General features: G+C 62.8%; 4 protein-coding genes across 7 annotated transcripts; all 4 read right to left on the bottom strand.

Moving 5' to 3' along the window:
• Positions 1–1,680: 1,680 nt before the first annotated feature.
• On the bottom strand, positions 1,681–2,663 carry LOC121079982 (protein S100-A4-like). The gene is made up of 2 exons (XM_040577841.1): positions 2,523–2,663; positions 1,681–1,845 (listed from the first exon to the last, which is right to left on the bottom strand). The coding sequence occupies exons 1-2, from the start codon at positions 2,661–2,663 to the stop codon at positions 1,681–1,683; spliced, it is 306 nt and encodes a 101-aa protein (XP_040433775.1).
• A 3,179-nt stretch (positions 2,664–5,842) lies between these two features.
• On the bottom strand, positions 5,843–9,274 carry S100A16 (S100 calcium binding protein A16). Of its 2 annotated transcripts, none has more exons than XM_040577832.1 (3): positions 9,165–9,274; positions 6,737–6,908; positions 5,843–6,618 (listed from the first exon to the last, which is right to left on the bottom strand). In XM_040577832.1, exons 2-3 carry the CDS (start codon positions 6,890–6,892, stop codon positions 6,454–6,456), a joined length of 321 nt encoding a protein of 106 aa, XP_040433766.1. In that variant the 5' UTR covers positions 6,893–6,908; positions 9,165–9,274; the 3' UTR covers positions 5,843–6,453. The 2 variants fall into 2 exon arrangements, with proteins under 2 accessions (XP_040433766.1, XP_040433765.1); XM_040577831.1 differs by lacking the exon at positions 9,165–9,274 and adding an exon at positions 7,528–7,661.
• Positions 9,275–12,182: 2,908 nt separating this feature from the next.
• Positions 12,183–15,767, bottom strand: LOC121099689 (protein S100-A14-like). Of its 2 annotated transcripts, XM_040618925.1 has the most exons (4): positions 15,121–15,767; positions 14,758–14,866; positions 13,187–13,333; positions 12,183–13,079 (listed from the first exon to the last, which is right to left on the bottom strand). In XM_040618925.1, exons 2-4 carry the CDS (start codon positions 14,788–14,790, stop codon positions 12,960–12,962), a joined length of 300 nt encoding a protein of 99 aa, XP_040474859.1. In that variant the 5' UTR covers positions 14,791–14,866; positions 15,121–15,767; the 3' UTR covers positions 12,183–12,959. The 2 variants fall into 2 exon arrangements, with proteins under 2 accessions (XP_040474859.1, XP_040474858.1); XM_040618924.1 differs by having other exon boundaries at positions 14,758–15,767.
• A 112-nt stretch (positions 15,768–15,879) lies between these two features.
• S100A13 (S100 calcium binding protein A13) lies at positions 15,880–17,034 on the bottom strand. 2 transcript variants are annotated; one of them, XM_040618882.1, is made up of 3 exons: positions 16,870–17,034; positions 16,261–16,441; positions 15,880–16,069 (listed from the first exon to the last, which is right to left on the bottom strand). In XM_040618882.1, exons 2-3 carry the CDS (start codon positions 16,411–16,413, stop codon positions 15,935–15,937), a joined length of 288 nt encoding a protein of 95 aa, XP_040474816.1. In that variant the 5' UTR covers positions 16,414–16,441; positions 16,870–17,034; the 3' UTR covers positions 15,880–15,934. The 2 variants fall into 2 exon arrangements, with proteins under 2 accessions (XP_040474816.1, XP_040474815.1); XM_040618881.1 differs by having other exon boundaries at positions 16,261–16,456; positions 16,870–17,031.
• Between the last annotated feature and the right edge of the window lie 1,544 nt (positions 17,035–18,578).

Raw genomic sequence — 18,578 nt, forward strand, 5'->3', positions numbered from 1 at the left:
AAATGTTCCCTCGGGGCTGTGCAGGGACCACCTGGCCAAGGAGAATCCCTGGGGCAGGGGATGAAGGAAGGGCGGTGGGCACCTCGTCCCACCGCCGCCAGCGATGCCAGCGCGGGCCGAGATGCCGCAGGCGGTGCTTTTGGCAGCATCCCCAGGGATATTTGGAGCCACACAAACCTGAGTGGCGTTTGTCCATGGCTTTGCTGTTGCGTGCTGGGGTCTGGGTTTATGTGAGGGTAGGGGTGGGTTTTTTTCCTGTTTTTAACTCGACTAGAAGCAATTTCTGTTTCCTAACTGTGAGGGCAGCGCGTCACAACACCCCATTGTGTAACGGAGCGCTATTTTGGTGTCTGCATGTCCCAGGCATGTGTCAGGGAGCTACAGGGCTAAGCCAGGAGATGGCAATTTGCAGCTCCCCGCCGTGGGGCAAACCGGCTCTTCACCATGGTGCAAGGGCTGAGGAACACCCCCAAGTGTCCCCGACACTGGCTGAGCCCCCTCGGGACAACAACACCTGCTGCTGGGGGGACCAGAGTGTGAGAGGCAGGGGCTGAAGCCCCGATGCCCAGCAGGATGCAAAACTGCACTGAAAACCCCATGGCATCTCCCCGGGTTGGGGGTTTCTTAAAGAAAATCATTTTGGCAAAAGAAACCTCCAAGGCTGAACCTCATCTCCCTGTTAGCAAGTGCAAACTGGTGTAAAATACTGGGAGGGGGCAGAAGCTCCCCAAGGAGCTCTTTATAAAGACCCCGAGAAGGGGCAGAGCAAAGTTTGGAAATGCTGGGAGGACTGGGGGGGGGGGGGGCTCAGGAAGGACTGGGGGGGGGGGGGGGGGGGGGGCGGGGCTCAGGAAGGACTGGGGGTCTCAGGAACAGGTTCTGCCAGGGGTCTGCTCTGCCACGCAACGACACAGAGGCTTTGTAAGTGCTTATTGAATCAGGGACGATCCCTCTGGGGTTTTGGGGCTGCTGGAGAGCAGCTGCTGCACCTTCTGCAAACCAGCCCAGACCTGCCGGGAGCTGCTGCGGCTGGGGGGAGGGGGTGGGGGGTGGGGGGTGGGGGGGGAGAGCCCCGTGCTTCCTAGCCAGTATCACAGGCTGATGTGCTCAGGAAACTGTCGCTTGCCTGCAGCCCCACAGCTCCGTAGACCCAGGGGGCTCAGGTTGACCCTCTCCAATGCAGCCCCTCAGCGTGGGCTCCCCCACATCCCAGGGGGGAAGGGTCTCGGACAGCTCTTCTCTGGGGCACTGGGGATGCACTCTGGCTTTTGCTCTTTGCACGGATCTTGCTGCCTGGTTCCTCCGCACCAGCTTTCTCTTCCCAGACCCAGCGTGTTGCCCAGGGCAGGTCATGCTGACCTCCAGGCTCAGGGAAGTTCATAGGTTTTGAGCTAAACCTGCCCTGAACCTCCCCCCGAGCCAGCAAGGACAGATCGGGGAGCGGGCGGGATGTCCGGGTGCATTGCTCAGAGGCAATGCCGATCTGTTTTGCTCAGTCTTTTCCAAAAAATGCCTCCGGGGGCTGAATCGCGCTGTGGAAAATCCCACAGAGCTGGAGGAAAGCATGAGTCACCCAGCTGCCCGCTGCCCCGCAGTGCACAAAACCCCGCGGACGCAAGCTGAGGCTTTGGAAAAGCTTTTATTGAGAGCCCCACGGCCACGCGGTGGGCAATGGGGGGGTCACTTCTTGCGGGGGTGCTTGCTGGGGCTGTCCTTGAAGAACTCGTTGAAGCCCATGGTGATGCAGGCCAGGAAGCAGACGTACTCCTTGAAGTCGACCTCGCTGTCCTTGTTGTGGTCCAGGTCGTTCATGAGCCTCTTGAACTCTGCCTCGTCCATTTGTTTCTGCGAGCGGGAGGCAGGCAGTGGGTACAAGCGGTTTTGGGGCGCACGGATGAGCAAGGTGCTTCCCTACCCAGCCCTGGCGCTTGCAAGGAAGGATCTAGAAAGCCCGGGCTTCCCTCCCTCTGCTTCGGAGGGGGATTTTCTCTTTGCTTTTGGAAGGAGGTGGCCTTTAGAAACGCGGGTGGCTTACCTATGATCTGGGGCGTGCTGGCACGGCTACAGCAAAACTGCCTCTCGGTCATGAGAAAGTTTGGCTCAAAGTTTCTCTTTCCTCCTCCCAGTTTAAACCACAAGCCAGAAGGGGAAGTGAGGGTTAAAAAATTATTAAAAAAACTGAAATCGGAGCATGATTTTCTTTGCCAATCAAAATATTTCTGTGGGTCTAAGAAGTTTCCTTTCGGTCTGAGCATGCTCCAGCACAAGTCCTCCTGGCCTCGCCTCTCCTTTTCCCCAGGGCTTGCCCTGGAGCACGAGGTCTCCACGTGCCGCATGTGGGCTGCATCCATCATGCATGCTTTGGGGAAATTCAGCGACTATCTCAGCTCACCCCAATTAGCACCGTGGAAATGCTACATGGAAAGACCGGAGGGTGATTTGCTCCTGCCCCTGCAACACCTCCCTCCCACACCTGGACACCTCTGAGGGACGCAATGGGATGCACCCCCATGGCCACTTACGCTCCCAAAGACGGGCAGCTCCTTGTTCAGCAACTCCTTGAGCTCTGCCTTGCTGAGTGTGTACTTGTCCCCTTCCTTCCCTGAGTACTTGTGGAAAGTGGTGACCATCACGGCCAGCGCCTGCTCCAGGGGGCACGTCATCGCCAGCCTCCTGCGTGCCTGGAGGGCAAAGCAGCAGGGATGGGGTCAGGGCAGGCTTGGGGGGGTGACAGGAATCCATCCCCTCCACCCTGCCCAAATCGTTCTGCAATGCTGCAGAGGGGTGGCTGCAACCCCAGCACCTCTCGGGGAGGTATTTTGGAGTGCAGCAACCGCTGGGTGAGTTGCAGCTGGAGAGCAGCGCTGCACAACAGGCGATGACACGCGAGGAAGGGGAGCAGAGACTCACCGGGGTCAGCACGGGTTGGGCAGCAGCGAGGAGCCGGGGTGCTGCAGCCGGAGCACGATGGGCATTTATAGCCCAGCCGGGGTGGCACTGCCCAGCGTGCCCCGTGCAGCCCCCTCGCCTCCAGGCTTTCCCAGCAGCTCCACACAGGTGGTTTCGCCCACGCCTCATTTTTGACTAATGACCTGTGTGATCCCATTAGAGGGAGGTGGGTGGGTTTGGGTGCTGCTGGAAGGAGCTGTCAGCCCTACTGGGGAGTCTGGGGACAGAGGCACGAGTTCAAGGGGTGAGCACAGGGACTGGGAAGCGCTGTGACATCCCTTGGGGCTCCCCAGAGAAAGCTGGTCACCAGCCCGCATCCCCCTTAAACCATCACTGCACTGTCCCCCCAGCCGCCAGCTTTCTGGGTGGCCCCGGTCTCCCCCAGGCAGACGGTCCCAGGCATTTCCATCCCAGTGACCCCAACACAAACGAACAGGCTCCACAGTGGGGCTGGGGAGGTGACAGCAGATTTATTTGAACCATGGGCTGGGGCTTGCTGGCAGGGCCATGAGCCTTAGCGCAGAAGTCGTTGCAGGCCATGCTGAGACAGTGTAGGAGGACCACGTACTCCTCGAAGCCCATCATCTTGTCCTTGTCCTCCAGGTCCTTCAGCAGCACCCGGGAGCTGTGCTCATCCAGCTGTTCCTGGCACAGAACATCAGCAGGGCCAAGGACGGCACTCGCTGGCCACAGCACAGGTAGGCATCAACCGCAGTGGGTGTTCGGCAGGGGGGGGAACCTGTTTCAGGGAGGAGGGAGCCCTACCCCAAGCCCCACACCTTCCCCAGCAGTGGGGAGAGACATGATGGCGCTCGTGGGGCTCGGTCCCAGTGTCCCCGTGCTCACCCCCATGAAGCTGGGCAGCTCCTTTAGCTCGCCCTTGCTCAGCTGGTGCTTGTACCCCTCCTTCCCCGAGCGCTTGTGGAAGGTGGCAGCGTTGGAGGCCAGGGCTCGCTCCAGGGTGGTGGCCATCCTGGCAGGAGGCTGCCCCCAGGGGAGGGTACCTGGCTTTTCCCTGCAAACCCCCAGCTATGGTGGCATTACCGCCCATCCGCAAAAGCCCATCTAGTTTGGAGGAGGGAGCCAAGGTAAACCCTCGTCTGGTGAAACCCAGGGTGGCCTGGCCTCGAGCATCTCGAAGCCAGCCAGCCTTTCTGCCTCTGGTGGTTGCAGAGGAAACGTGTCTTCCTTCTCCCAGGGATCTGGCATCCAAAGAGGATGATGGGGGGAACACATATTCAGGCCTTTTCTGAAATCTTGCAAATCTCGCGGCACACGGGACCTCAAGGCTGGTGCGCCACCAGGGCTGAGCTAACAGCTGGTGTGCAGTGCCCGGAGCTGATCCCACCGGGGGCACCAGGACCAGAGCATGGCTTTGAGCTCCCTGAATTGGGGCCAGCTGCGGAGCCTGGCAGCCCCATCCCTGTTGCACACCCCCCACAGCGTCCCCCTCCCTGCCCGCCGTATGGTGCCATGCAAAGTGCCCCAGGGCTTTCCAGGAGGAGCACCCAGGGGTGCAGCTGCCGAGCGCATGAGCACACAAACCACCCCCTGCCCACGCGGATGCCCGTGCAACACTCTCTCCAATGCACCAGTCCCCTGGACACTGGCACACTGCAGCAGCCCCTCCTGTGCCCTCCAGGTTCCTCATGCACCCACGTTTGCTCCCAGCACCTCCAGGGTGGGAAATAATGTGACGAGCACAGGGGGGGCAACTGCTCACAGCACCAGCCCGGATGCCCGCGTCCTGTGGGGAAGTGTGTGATGGGGAGGGGTTTATCCTGGATTGTTTCCATGTGCTGCTGGCTGATCTGCGTCTAGAAATAAGAGGTTGGGGGTGGGTTGCCCCTCACCCTGAGGATCCCTCCTGGTTCCCGTCGCTGGGATCCCACGTGAGCAGCTGGGCGCAGTGCCCAGCCGAGCCCTACTCACCCCATAAGAAGTGGTGTGAGTCACGAGCCCTGCCCTCGCCGGAGAGGGATTCCTCCATCGTGACTCAACCGCAGCCCTGCCCGGCTGCTCTGCTGCTCCATCTCCCATGGGGGCACCCCCAGTTCTCCCGGGACCCCTGGCACTGCAGGGCAGGGGAAAGTGGGCTGCATGGGCAGGGGGACAGGCAGGAGTCAGTGATGCTCCTGCATCGGGGAGGGGAGCACCAGGGTCAGCGAGGGGGGCTGGCTGGAAGGGGATGGGGGGTCCCGGCTCCAAGGTGCAGACATACCCCTGCTGTGGGAGAGGGGGTCGCGGGGGGCCACCGCCATGCTCAGAGGCTCAGGGCCAAGTCCCCTCCCAGTGGAAAATCCCCAGCAGGCGCCAGGGCTGCCGGCTTGGGCTGCTGCCAGCACCATGGGCGTCACAGGGCGCCATGAGCCAGGCTGCAGCTTGCTCCTCGCCGAGCGCTGCCGGCCCGGGGTGTCCCAGCATGAGGGGGGGCACGGAGCTTTTCCCCATCCCCATCCTCGATGGGGGTCATGCAATGTGCCCAAGGTGCAGCAAAGGAATTGGGGTCCCCCGAAACACCCCAAGGTTAGGACGGCCATGCCCTTGTGGTGCACAGATGTGGGACTGTGGTTCCAGGCTGCTCAGGACCCTGCACGGGGATGTGGAGAGGGTCCCCCATGACATGTGGCCACAACATCCCCACCCTGTGCCTCAGGCAGCAGCTTGGGGTGCTGTGGGGCCAGTGGGGTGCTGGGAGGCCACAGTGTCTGCTGACACCTCGTGGTGACTTGATCAGCCCCAGGGAACACATCCCTGCAAGGCTGGGCATGTCGTGACTGCGTGGGTGATGGGGGACAGGGCAGACACCCCCCCTCTTGGCCCCCCACATCCCCTCGGTGCAGGCATGCTGCAGGGCAGCCCCCCGGGAAGGCAGAGCCTCAGCATCACCCACTGCTCCTCCAAACTTTATTGCTGCAATAAATAACCACGGACGGGACCGTGCCACTCCCTGAGCCCGAAGGACCAGAGCCACCAGGCAGTGCAGGCAGGTAAACCCTTCACCAGCTCGGGCAGAGGGAAAGGCACCCTTTCCCCAAAAAGACCCCCGACATGAAGGGGAGCTCCAAGGGGAAAGGGGGTCCCGGTCGTGATGGGGTTTCTGCCAGCGGGGCTGTGTCCCAGAGGTCTGAGAACAGGCAGAACTCATTTCCTAGATGAGGGGAAGCCTGTCCCTCTGCTTCTTGCCCAGCAGCCTGGCAAGGACAGGGCTTGCAGGAGAGAGTGAGGGCAGGGATGGCATGGTGTGGGGCAAGGAGGAACCCCCTGAGGCTGTGATGGCCTCGCACCCCCCAGCTCCCACCCACAGGGTCGTCCCGCCCCGATGGCACCCTGGCATGGCTCGGTCGGCAAAGCCGTGGGAGACCAGGGTGTCCCGGGGCAAGGGGGGGCTCAGGGTGGGTGTAAATCAGTGTGGCAGCAGGAGAGGCGAGAAGCGGGGAGCCATGGAGAAGCAGGGGCTGAGCCTGGGGTGCTGAGCCCCGGGGAGGGTCCGGATGCCGCCGGCTACTTGGTGTGCTTGATACTCTGCTCCTGCTGGCGGATGATTTGGGCGATGGGGCTGGCGATGCCGCCTATCAAGGTCCAGTACTCCTCGAAGCTGATGCGCCCGTCTTTGTTCTCGTCCAGGTCGCAGATAAGCTTGTCAGCCGCTCGACGGTTCCCGGTGTCCTGGGGGAGAGAGTGGAGCTGGTCACGCTGAGGCAGTGGGGAAAGCAGGATGCAGGGTGGGGGGGACCCATGCGGGTACGAGGAGCCAGTCCCCCAGCCCCGCGCTCCCCAGCCTCACCGTCAGCATGTGGTTGAGCTCACAGCTCAGCATCTTGCGGAAATCCTTCTTGCTGATGCGCCGCGGCTTCTTGCAGCAGCAGCGACGGCTGGAGTACTTGTCAAAGTTGTTCACCAGCACCTGGACGGCCCATTCCAGCTCTGTGCATTCTGCCATCGCTGCCTGAGGTCACCTGCGGGGATGGGGGTCAGGGATGGGGGCCATGGGACCCTCCACATGCCCATGCCGGAGGACAGGGGGTAGAAGGGCAGGCGGCGTGTCGCCAGATCTCACAGTGCCATCACTCAGTGCGTGCACGATGGTCTCTGACGCCACCAGCCCTGGGACCACCACAAGCCCCCGGGCAGCCACAAAGCAGCCCCCATGGAAAGGCAAAAAGCCAGCAGTGCCGATGTGTGGAGTGCTTGTCTCCCCACATGGCTGCTCATACAGGCTCACCCCAAAAATCCTCCATGTCATCTGCCCCGGCGCAGCACCCGCCCCATGCCAGCCGCCCCACCTGCCCCCCCAGGGCGGTGGCCTTGGCGCGTGGGACGAGGTGGCAATTATGGCGCTGGGGCCGCGGGGCTCTGCAGTGCCAGGGCCGCGGCCGCTGGTTCCCAGGGCTCATTAGGGAGGAATGGGGCTGGGAGCTGCGCGGCGGCGGCGGCGGGACAAGGGCAGGAATTACCGGCCAGCCCTCCTCTTGCTTCACGGCTCCAACAACACCCTGGCGGGGCAGGTCTGAACCTGCCCGAGCCCCCCGCAAACCCAGCCAAGGGCGTCCCCCATGCCCCAGGGTCCAATCTTGCCTGCCTGCTTGATGCCTGGGGTCGCCCCCTTCTCTCCGTGGTCCCCAGGCTGCCCCAAGCCAGGAAGCTCCTTCCTATGGATGGACCCAACAGGATGGTCCCCGTCACAGCGTCTGGCGTCCGCATCCCAGGCAGGATGCAGAAGGCAGGGACGGAAACCATGTCACTTTGTTCGGCCTTGACTCTTTCCTGCCCCGTCGGTGGCCCGGAGTGGGGTGAGCTGGGGAGCGTTGCTCCCCGTCATTTCACTGGAGCCACACTGATTTACACCAACCCAGGGTACAATGCCGACCATCACGGCAGCGGTGGCTGCACAGGGCTGGGAGGAAGCCACCAGACCGGCCAGCGTGAAGTCCAGAGGGGTGGCCCAGCACTGTCCCCCACTCTGGGGGCATCATCCAGGAGGGTGTCTGCAGCTTGGCTGCTCCCCAGGAGCAGGCAGGACCTGCCCGCTGCCCCAAAACCAGCTCACATCTCCTCTCTCTTTGTACTGATCCTCCCCAATTCAGCCCCGGGGCCGAGGACGTCGGGACATCAGGGTGGTGACAAGAGACGCGAGGCTCAGCCCTGGGCTCACCGCACTCTCGTGTTCATCCCTGCGTGCCTCGGCATGGCTGGGTGCCCTCTGAGCCATCTTTGTCCCCACTGGAGCCTTTGCTGTGCCGCAGCCCAGGCCCACACCGTCCCAGGATCGGGACCATCCCCCGTTTGTAGGGTGCTGGGCACCAGCGTGGCTTTTGAACAGTCCCACTGCTGTGCCTGGCACAGCCCCGTGAGAGCTGCTCACCAGAGACCTCCAGCTCCAGCCCTTCCTCATGCCAAGCCATTAATTGCTGACAAAAGGTAATCAACAGCACGCAGAAAAAAGTACCCGCTGCACCCGCTGGGGTCCCCACAGGCAGACCCCACGCCAGTGCCACCGGCCCCCGCCACCAGCACCCAGCCCATTCTCAGGGCATCGTGGCTGCTCCTTCACCGCTGACGCATGGCACCAGCCCATCTGCCGCAGCGCAGCCCGCGTGGCCCCGCCACTGCCTGCACCCTGGCCCCACCACGTGCCCCCGGGACCAGCCTGGGGCACGGGGACGCTGTCACCACAGCGGGATGCGGGGGTGCCGGCATGGCTGCAGCAGGACTGGGCACCGGGTGGGTGGGATGGGCAGGACGGGGCTCACTGGCTGCTCTGCTTCTGCCACTGCTGTCCCACCTCTTCTCTCCCCTGCCCCTCTTCTTCCTCGCGCACTCACCAGCACCAGTGCCCGGAGCCAGGACCCACAGCCAGGCACAGCCCCAGCGCTCCCTGCCCATGGCGCCAGCACTGCCGTGCACAAAGCACGGGGGAAATGCCCTTTTTCCAGAGGCAACCCCTTGTGCCGGGCTCTCCATAGGCACCAGAGGCCGACGGATGCTACCAAGCCCTGTGCCAGACCACCCGCCCCCTGGCCCGGCTCCCCCCGGTGCTCCCCCCTCATTCAGCAGGTCCCCTCCACCCCGGCTCCACGCACGCGGTGCTGCCAAAGGGCTCAGGGGATTTCCACCGCCCAACCTGCAGCAGCACGTTCCAGGGCTGCTCCTGGTTAAATATCCACCCGAAGGGTCCCGATGCCAGCTTGCCCGTCCCCAGCTCAGAGCCTCACCTGGCTCCGTCGGGGGGTCCCGCTGCGTCCGTCTGTAACCGATTTGGCAGCACGGGCAGTGGAAGCTGATTACACCCGCTCTCTCCTCACCTTGCACCCATACCGCTGGGTCCAGCCGGGCTTTTAAAGAGGATCCCACCCCTCCCTGACGTTCCCAGGGCGTTCCCAGACTGGGACTTACCTGGGAAATGGCTCCCTGCGATTGCAACACCTGGACAGGTTGGTGCGAGCAGGGACCCGCGGTGGGCTCCAGCTCCCTCCCAGGGGCTGCTCTCTGCATGGCTGTGGGGTGACGGCAGGAGCTTGGGGGCCACCTCAAAAGACCCCACCATTGGGGAGGGGTGGTGGGCTCCCAGCGGCGGTGGTTTACCAGGCAGGATGTAACTCCAGCCTGGTCCCAGGGTTTACAAACGCGCCGCCATCCAGCCGTGCACCAGCAGAAAGCCTGGCTCCTCCATCCCGAGGTGCATCCCCCCCCCCACCCACCCTGCTCTGAACTGCCCCACGCACGCACCGCCAGCGAGGCTGGCCAGTTGAGTCTGGTGTGGCACAGGATCTGGCCACCAAGGTGGGGGGTATCGTTTATTTGAACTTAAACCACTTGTTCTCAAGGGTAAAAGGGACTGGTGTGCACTGCTGGGGCCCTGGAAGCACAAGCACCAGCTCCGAGCAGGGCTGTACGCAGCGCTCAGCCATCTCTAGATGCACCGGGACAGATAAGGCTCTTCTCAGCTGGTAGCTGTGCTTGTAAAGTCACATCCGTAATTAATTGTCCCACTAAATTGTACCCCTGCATGTCTACCAGAGCAATGGCGCAGCGATTTGATGCCAAGATTAGATGTGGGCATTATGGGGAGCTGCATATTTAAGGATGCAAAGTAGGTGGTGATATATTACAGGCAGGAGCCACCTGCTCAGAGGACCTTTGCAACTCTCGTCCCGGAAAAAACGATGTGTGTCATACCAGCTCTCCACTGGCTTCTTCCTAATCTCAGTTGGGAGGAAGCAAACCCGTTCTCGGCCGAGGTGCTCTGGTGTCGTTGATGCAACATCCCAGGAGGGTGGGAATCCCTCCCCGACCCTGCAGGCAAACAGCTCACCTCTGAATCATGGGTTTTCATTACTCTCCTGTGCCTGGCAGATGTCACAACCGCATCCAGGCCCTTATTTTTACAAGGCATCCAGGGCGTGTGCATGTGTTCAGAGCAGCCACGTACCATCCAAACCCATCACAAGACAGTTCCCAGCCATTTTGATCGCCCCGATGGTCTCTCTCCTGGTCGCCACCAGCTCTGGGTCTGAAGGGTCAGGAGCAGTTTGACTTCTGGTGGACAAGCGCTGCCCCATGGGACCCTCTGCAGAAGGGGGACACTGAGCCCCAGCTCTGGGGGTCTTTGGTGACCATGTGGTGGATACCCTGGAGCCACCGCTCCCACACACAGCAGCCACCCTGGCACGGGCAAATGCATTTCTCGCCGTTTCCACCACCACGGTGCTGTGCCCACGTGATCAGCACTGACTCACCGAGGGGCACCGACCACCCTGTCGGTGATACTCTGACGGGATGTCGGTGACAGGCTGAGCTGTTCCTACCATCTCCGAGGACTTCCCAGAAACAACAGGTACTTACCGAGGATGGCTCATGCCACAGGAATTGCCATCCTCCTGACAGCACACCATCACTCTGGGGATCCGGTCACCAAACCAGAAATAGGACCCAGGAGTCCCCACTCCCACGGCACATTCCCAGCCCAGCGTTGGGAAGAGGATCCAGGAGCCCCGGCTCCCCTTTCCCCCCCATCACCCCAACCATTTGACACATTTCCTGTCTCTAATTAAATGCACACCACACCTTTCTGCCTAATTTCCATGTATTTATTTCCAAGGCAGGAACAATAAATAGTCATTCTCGTTGTGAAATCCACCCCAAGGTGAGAGGAGACAGAGGGTGGCCTGTGGCCGAGCCGCGGTGTCGGTGCTGCCGTGCCGGCTGCCAGCCCGGGAGGACCTGCCACCCTGGCCCAGCCTCGGATTTTATCATCTTTCTCTGGGGTTTGGTTCAGTTTGGGTTTGTTCATTTTATTATTTTTTTTCTTTCTTTCTCCACAGCACAGAGCCCAGCAAGGTGATGCAGGTGCTGCTGCGGTGCCCGCATCTTCTGCCTTTTTGGGGTCCCCGTCCCCATCGCACCTCCAGGGATGCCCACGGGCACCTCAGGGACACAGAGCTCAGCAGGAAGGGTCCCGCGATGGCAGCAGAACGGGGGGATAACCGGGCTCAGCAGGTGCCCTGCACCCTCTCAAGGCCATTTATTCACCCTCCATGCACTTGGTGCCTGAGCTAATTGCTTCATCCCAGTGAGCCACCGCTTTGTGGCATTTACTGTTTTCTAATTTGCTGTAATTACACAGAAATCCCATGCTCTCCTGGCACAGGTGGGAGCTCGCTGCTGGTTTCACGGCTCTTGGGTCTTTCTGAGCCCAGGACTTCGGGGTCTCCCCCGAGCTCCCTCCATCCCAGCACGGAGCCAAATGCCCAAAGCCCCCAGGGTACCCGCTCCGGAGACGTGGCCCTGGCTCTGCTTGTGGGGTCCCTGCAATGGGGACCCCAGGGCAGGAACCACCCCAGGAATGGGGCATGTGCGGAGGCCCATGCACACGCTCAGTGCCACGCACACCCAGAGCACCGTGCACACCTGCAGTGCCCACACACCCCCACGGTGCCACACGCACCCCCAGCACCATGGCCACCGCAGCACCGCGCACACCCACACTGCTCATGCACGCCCACAAGACCGTGCACACCCGCAGCATCCTGTGCATATCTGCAGCATCCCTTGCACACCCGCAGCATCCCTTGCACCTGCACACTCCGGACTGAGGCCAGCAGGGCTGTGCAACCCAGCAGCAAGCAATGCTCAGAGCCGCAGTAGCTGCAGCCCTGTCCCTCCTTGCCCCTGCTTTCCCTCTCCCACAAAGGACAAATGAGGTCACCCCATCCTGATTATTTTTTTCCAGTGTTTTCCTTTATTAATTTATACAAAAATGGTTGCAAGTGACGCAAGCTGATAACAACCCGCCACCATCCCAGCCCCGAGCCCAGCCGCCAGCCAGGGGCCAGCATCCCTGGAGAGGGGCAGGTGGGGGAGCACCATGCAGGTGGCACCCCGAAACCTGGGCAGGCGCAGGGCACCACAGTCCCTGCACCGGAGGCAGAGCAGGGAATACACCCAGGCCATGCGCGGCAGTGTCGATACCGGCCTGGAGCCCGGGATGGCCCCCGAGGTGCTCGAAGGCAGAACTGTGGCAAAGGGGCTCCCGTCGGGTGGCAGGGCACAGGGCCGGGGGGACGAGCCTGCACATCCAAGGGATCTGGGGGGAAAGGAGCCAAGTCCCCCTCACTGCGATGCTCCGGGGCTGGGGGACCTGCAACTGGAGGGTTTTCAGGGCCGGAGGTGGGACAACTCTGGGGGCAAAGTCTCTGGAGCAAAGGACGGAGAAAGGCAGCTCCAGAGCCAGAGCCAGGAACCCCCTTGCCACCTCCCTCCCGCCGCGGCACGGGCCAGAGCTGGGGATGGGAAGGGAGGTTTCCTGACGGGAAGGAGAGTCGAGAGAGGGCAGGGATGGAGCCGGGGAGGGGGATCCCTCTGCCCTGGCTGGGGACGCGGGGAGGAGACGAGCCCCCTCAGGGGCAACGCTGCATTTTCCCAGGCGCATCCCACCGGGACCAGCAGCCTCTCACGTTTCTCGGTGCAGAGCCTGAGGCCTCGGGCGCCTTCCCGTCTCCCACCACCCTCTACTTCCTCCGGCAGCCCTTGGCTGCGTCCCCCATCATGTCCCAGTACTCTCCGAACTCCAGCTTGGCTTCGTCAGGGTCTCCCATGCATTCGATCTTCTCATCCAGTGGTCCAACGCACTGCAGCAGGGGTGGAAAAAAGCATCGGGGTGATGGGGCGGCAAGGTCCCGCAGGCAGCCCGTGCCCACCCCAGCTCCCCCTGCCCATCCCCGGGCTCTGCCCTCACCTTCCCCAGGTGGGGCAGCTTCTGTACCACCAGCTCCTGCATCTCGTTAGGCGTCAGATACTCCTTCTGCCCCTTCACTGCATAGCAGTGGAACTGGTTGATGACGGTCTCGATGGCCCGCTCCACGTCGGTGAGCTCCTGGCAGTCCTGCACGGGGAAGAGAGGATGAGCACCGGTGGGACACCTCGCCGGGTGGATGGGACATCCCCCGGATGGCGAGGACAAGCCCCCGAGTAGATGAGACACTCCCCGAGCAGCTGTGCCAGCTCTCTCTGCAGATGCTCAACCCCTCTGCGATGATGTGATAAACCTCCTTATCAACATGACAGCCCTCTGTGCCGATGTGAGACCCCCTGTGCCGATGTGAGACCCCCTGTGCTGATGTGAGACCCCCTGTGCTGATGTGAGACCCCCTGTGCTGATGTGGCACCTCACTGCGCAGGTGTGAGACCCCCTCTACAGATGTCAGACCCCGCTGTACAGATGCGAGACACACCCCCCGTACAGATGCAAGACCACTCCACACAGACATGACACCACGCCATGCAGATGTAAGACTCCACCATCCAGATGTTGCATCCAACCCACTGCCCAGATGTTGCATCCCTCCATACAGGCTCTGCCTAGCTGCAGTACCCCCTGTAGCTGCCATACCCCTCCACCTCGAGGTGACACCTCTCCCCACAGACGTGTCACCCCCCGTCTCTGCTTGCCCGGACCTCTCCCTGCCCGGGGCCAGTGAAGCTCAGCCACCCCGGCGTCTCCAGGCACTACACCCACGGCGCGCGGGGGCCGCCGCGGCCGTCCAGACTGGTTCTTCCTCTCCTTTGCACAAGCGGTGGATGGCGGCATGAGTCAGTGCCCAGGACGACTCGGGCGCCCGCCAGGATGGGGCTTGGCGGTGACAGAAGCCCCTCTCCCTCCCCATCGGGGCTGCAGACCCCTTCCCCCAGCTGGGTGGGGGGCAGAGACCAGCCTGACCCACACGCCTGGCTCCCAATTAGCCAAAGCTGCATTTGAAGGGAAACGATGGTGAATCACTCAGCATCTGTGGTTTCCCCTTGAAACACTACTAAACCACATCAGGCGATGCCCATTAGGAAGAACCCAGCAATCTTCAGAGCCTCAGCCCAGTGCCCTGGCTCGGCTGGCCGGGGCCAAATCCTCCACAGGTGTAAAGGGGAGTGGGCTGGGCACCTCCCATTTGAAAGCCGAGGAAAATAGAAGCCTTCCTGCTGTTGGCATCCTTGGAGAGGTTGCAAGGAGCAAATGCAGCTCCCAAAGGTGAGTCCACGGGAGCTGGAGAAAGCTGCCCAGTTCCCTGAGCTTTCAAGCGGCTCCAAGCCTGCAGCACCAGGTCCCCTTGCCCAGCGCCGGGGCACTGTTGCCGAACCCTGAAACACCCCCCCAGCTCCTCTGCTGGAGTCTGGGCTGGCCCAGCTGCGCTGCTCTGAGTCACCCCGTGCCCCAGGGCTGTGCTCTGAGGGATGGGGCCGTGGGGGGGTCACCCCTGTGCCCCGCACCATGCCGGGGGTCCCGGCCCTCCCAGTGCCGCAGCGTCGCTCATGCACCTTGCGCTTCTTGCGGCAGTTGCACTGGCCCATGCTGGTCCTCGCGGCGTCTGTAGGTCCTTGGTGGCTGAGGCTGGGGGGCTGTCTTCTCCGGTGGGGTCTGGAGGAGCTGGCGGGGAAGAAAGCCAGGCTCAGCTCTCGGCTTGGGGGGAGTTTCCCCTCCTTCAGCACCGGGACTGAGCGCAGGGTGAGGAAGAAGCCCCAGGATGCGGTGAGCTGCTGGGACATGTCCCAGCAGCAGGAGCGTCCCTGCCTCAGCAGCAAGTCGTGGCAGAGCCAAGCGTGGGAGCAGGGGTGGTGCGGAGGGGCGGTGGGACCCCTGGGCACAGACCCCCATCCCGTGGTGGCAGATGGGCCACTTACCTGCTCCACGGGCTCTCCTGGATCTGCGCGGGCTGTGGCACGCCGGGGTTTTATACCACGGGGAGGTGTGAGTGGGAGCTCCCTGCGCGCCGCCAGCTGCGGTGTGGTGCAAGGCGTCTCATTTCGGAGCCTGGCCCAGGGCCAGCGTGGGGCTGGGAAACGCCTCCTTCCCGGCCACAGTGATGGTTCCCCATCCAGCCCGGCCCGGCACAGCCACCCAGCACCGTGTGGGAACGGGCACCGGGCACCGGCTGGCTCAGGGATGGGTCATCCCATGGTGGGGATCTCACCATTTCCCAACAACGCCAGGATGTGAGAGCAAAATGCGGGGAATGGGAGCTTGGTTAGGGGTGCTGTGCCAGTGGGTGCATGTCCCCTGTGCCACCAGGACCCCAGGGACAATAGGCATTGATGCTACGGAGGTGGTGGCCGCTGCGGCATCGGTGCTGGAGGTGCTCCTGAGCCCCACCCCAGTCCTAGCCACATCTTTGCCATCCACTGGGGTTCCACTAAACCCCACAGCCCAGCAGGAAGGTGTTTGTGGGGCGCAGGGTGGCACCCTGCACGCCAGACCAGCACAAGGGCCATTTGGGAATGACCCCATCCGTCACAGGTTCCCCGCAGAAGCCACCCCAGTGCAGAGTGAGCCCCAAGCCACCACTCGTGTTGGGCTGGTCCCCGGGCACAGACGCAGGCAGGGGAGGAGGTGGGCTGGCCAAATCAGGAGCCCCCCGCTAAGAACAGCAGCGATGCTCAGGCTCAGGGAAACCTCTTTTATTAGCTCCGCAGCAGCTGAGCGTCCCCACCGGCCCCGTCACTTCTTCCCCGCTTTCTCCCTCCGCATGGCCTTTGCCAGCTCCCCGATCAGCCGCCAGTACTCGCCAAATTTCAGCTCCTCATCATTGTTCACATCCAGCTCGCTCATCTTCTCCTCCAGGGAGGGGACGTCCTGTGGGGAGGACGAGGGGAGGCTCGGCTGCATCCCGGTCCCCAGCGAACAGGATGGGGATGGGGGAGCAGGGGCTGCTGCTCGCTCTTGCTTGCAAGTCTCAGGGTACCAGGAGCAGCCCCCCAGCTTGGGAGGAAGAAGGACCCAGCTGCCCCCCCCAGCCACCCCACACATGCAGCCCCTTGCCTCACCTTCATCAGGTTGGGCAGCTGGAGCTGGACCAACTCCTTGAACTCGTTGACTGTCAGCGTGCCCTTCTTGCCCTCCTTCCCCGCGTAGGTGAAAAAGATGGTGACAATCTTCTCAATGGCCATCTCCAGCTCGGTCAGCTCGCCCGTGGCCATGATGCCAGGGCACGGCAGTGGCCCAGGGCTGCAGGGAGAGGAGCTGAGAGGGGGGTTGAGGCAGAGGGGTGTCCCAGGGAGGTGATGCCTGGGGTGCGTCAAGGGGCACCTTCCCCAGCCCAAAGTGCAGCGAGTCTGAAAGGTCTCAGCTCAGCTCTGCAGGGCTGAGAGGGGCTGGGGGCTGCCCCCCTGCCCGGCTGCTCCCCAGGCACCCATCGCTTTGGCTAGGTCCCCGTCCCCCGCAGCTGGCACAGGGTGGGGGAGCAGAGCCATTCGGTGATGCCGCTGCCATCCGGCACAGTGTGGCACGCACACCACAGAGACAAGCAGATGGGGGGACGTCAGGAAAGGGATGGGGGTACGGCAGGGATCCCCAGCACCACTGTCGTTCTGTGAGCGCTGCAGACACAGTGGCCAGGATGGAGACAGCGCTGCAGGCAGCAACTGCTTACTTACCCCCCTCGCCTGCGGCAGGGATCTGCAGGTTGCGGCCCCCCGGGAGGTTTTATACCCTGCGCGGCAGGAGGGGAGAGCGCAGCACTTTGTCCCCCTTGCCACGGTGTTGGATTTCCTGTTGCAGCCGGACGGACGCACAAACACCGACCGCCCGGGCACGGAAACGTCCTCTTCTCCCTCCCCACGCGGGCAGCGGACCAAATGCAGCGCTCAGCCCTGCTGGTGTGAACCTGTCTCGGTCTCCGTGGGACCGCCTGGGTGCTGCTGCCGTGGGGATGCGCCGGTGGGGAGCAGGATGGGACCACGGGGCAGAGGGGAGGGATGCAGGAGGACAGAAGGGGTTTGCTCCGGCACCCGTTGGGCTGGAGCATCCCACGGGGCTCAAGCATCACCCAGACCTTTCCGGGGATGCTGGGTGGGTCTCACCCACAAGTGCAGCCGTGCAGGGCTGGGGTTGCAGGGGGGGTGAGGACGTGGCCCCCAGCACCCCGCTCACGTCCCGCCATGCCCCGACATGGTGGCTGGTCCCAGCCCACAACCCAGCAGCCCCGTGGTCCCCAGGCCGGGCTCAACCCGCACAGAGTGAGAGTTGTGACTCAGCCACCCGCTGACATCATCCCTATTAATAGTGGGCTTTGTAAAAATTAATTAATCCAAATTAATTAGGGGGTTGGAACCGCCCGAGCGTTCCCCTTTAATCATTGTGTATTTATAACATGGCAGCCTTGGCAGGTTTCCACCTGGGAGACGGAGCAGCTCTGCACCGCAGCATCGCCGTTCCCACGGGGTCCCCGAGCCACGTCCCCCACCCTGGCACCAGACAGACCCTACGTGGCCCCATGCCACAGCCCCGGGGCGAGATGGTGGGGACAGTGCAGGTGACAGCATGGGATGAGGGTGACATTGGGGACTGTCTCTGCCCGGAGGATGGCAGGGATGTCCCTGACTCCCAGCCAGCCACTCCATCCCCGCACGCCGCAGGGGCTGTGTCCCAGCATCCCCGTGGCAGTGTGACACCAGACGTGATGGGGAGTGAGATCAGGGTGAGCAGCCCCCCTGCAAGGACAAGCACATGGCAGTGGGGTCCCAGGGAGCCTGGTACAGCCTTGAAGCCCTCCACCAGCGGTGTTTTGGGGGTGCAGAGCAGGGAGGTCCCTGGTGCAACGCCACTGTCACCAGCCTGGTTCCTGCTGAGTCCTGACACACTCACTCCACCTCTCCACAGGGATGGGGAGGCTCCAGCCAGCACCAGGCAGCCCGGTCCCCACCCCACACCCGTCACACCAGCTCATGGGGGAGGAATTGGCTTCCTGCAGCCCCATCCGGGCCGGCCCCCTCCCCGGGATGACGGGGGGACGGGGACGGGACTTCCGCCGAGCCCCACGTCAGGGGACCAAGATGGTCTCTTGGGAAACCTCTGGGGTGAGTCAGGCTCTGCAGGGACGGGGACAGGTTTGGGGTGAATCACCAGCCCTGAGAGCCAGGCGGATCCGTGACTCGCCGCCCCTGGAATTCGGGGTGATGGGACGGGGTAAAGAGGCAACAGGCGCTGCAGCAGCCTCACGACAGGATGCAGCCAAATCAGAGGTGGCAGGAGAAACGGCAACTCCTGGTTGAGCCCCAGATCCCCACTCGGGGCCATCCCCATGGGCAGGGGGTGGGGACCCAGCCTTGGGGACCCACCGCTCCTGGGAGGGGGCAGAGCATCG

The sequence above is a fragment of the Falco naumanni genome, chromosome 20, assembly GCF_017639655.2.
Source record: "Falco naumanni isolate bFalNau1 chromosome 20, bFalNau1.pat, whole genome shotgun sequence".
Lineage (NCBI taxonomy): Eukaryota > Metazoa > Chordata > Aves > Falconiformes > Falconidae > Falco > Falco naumanni.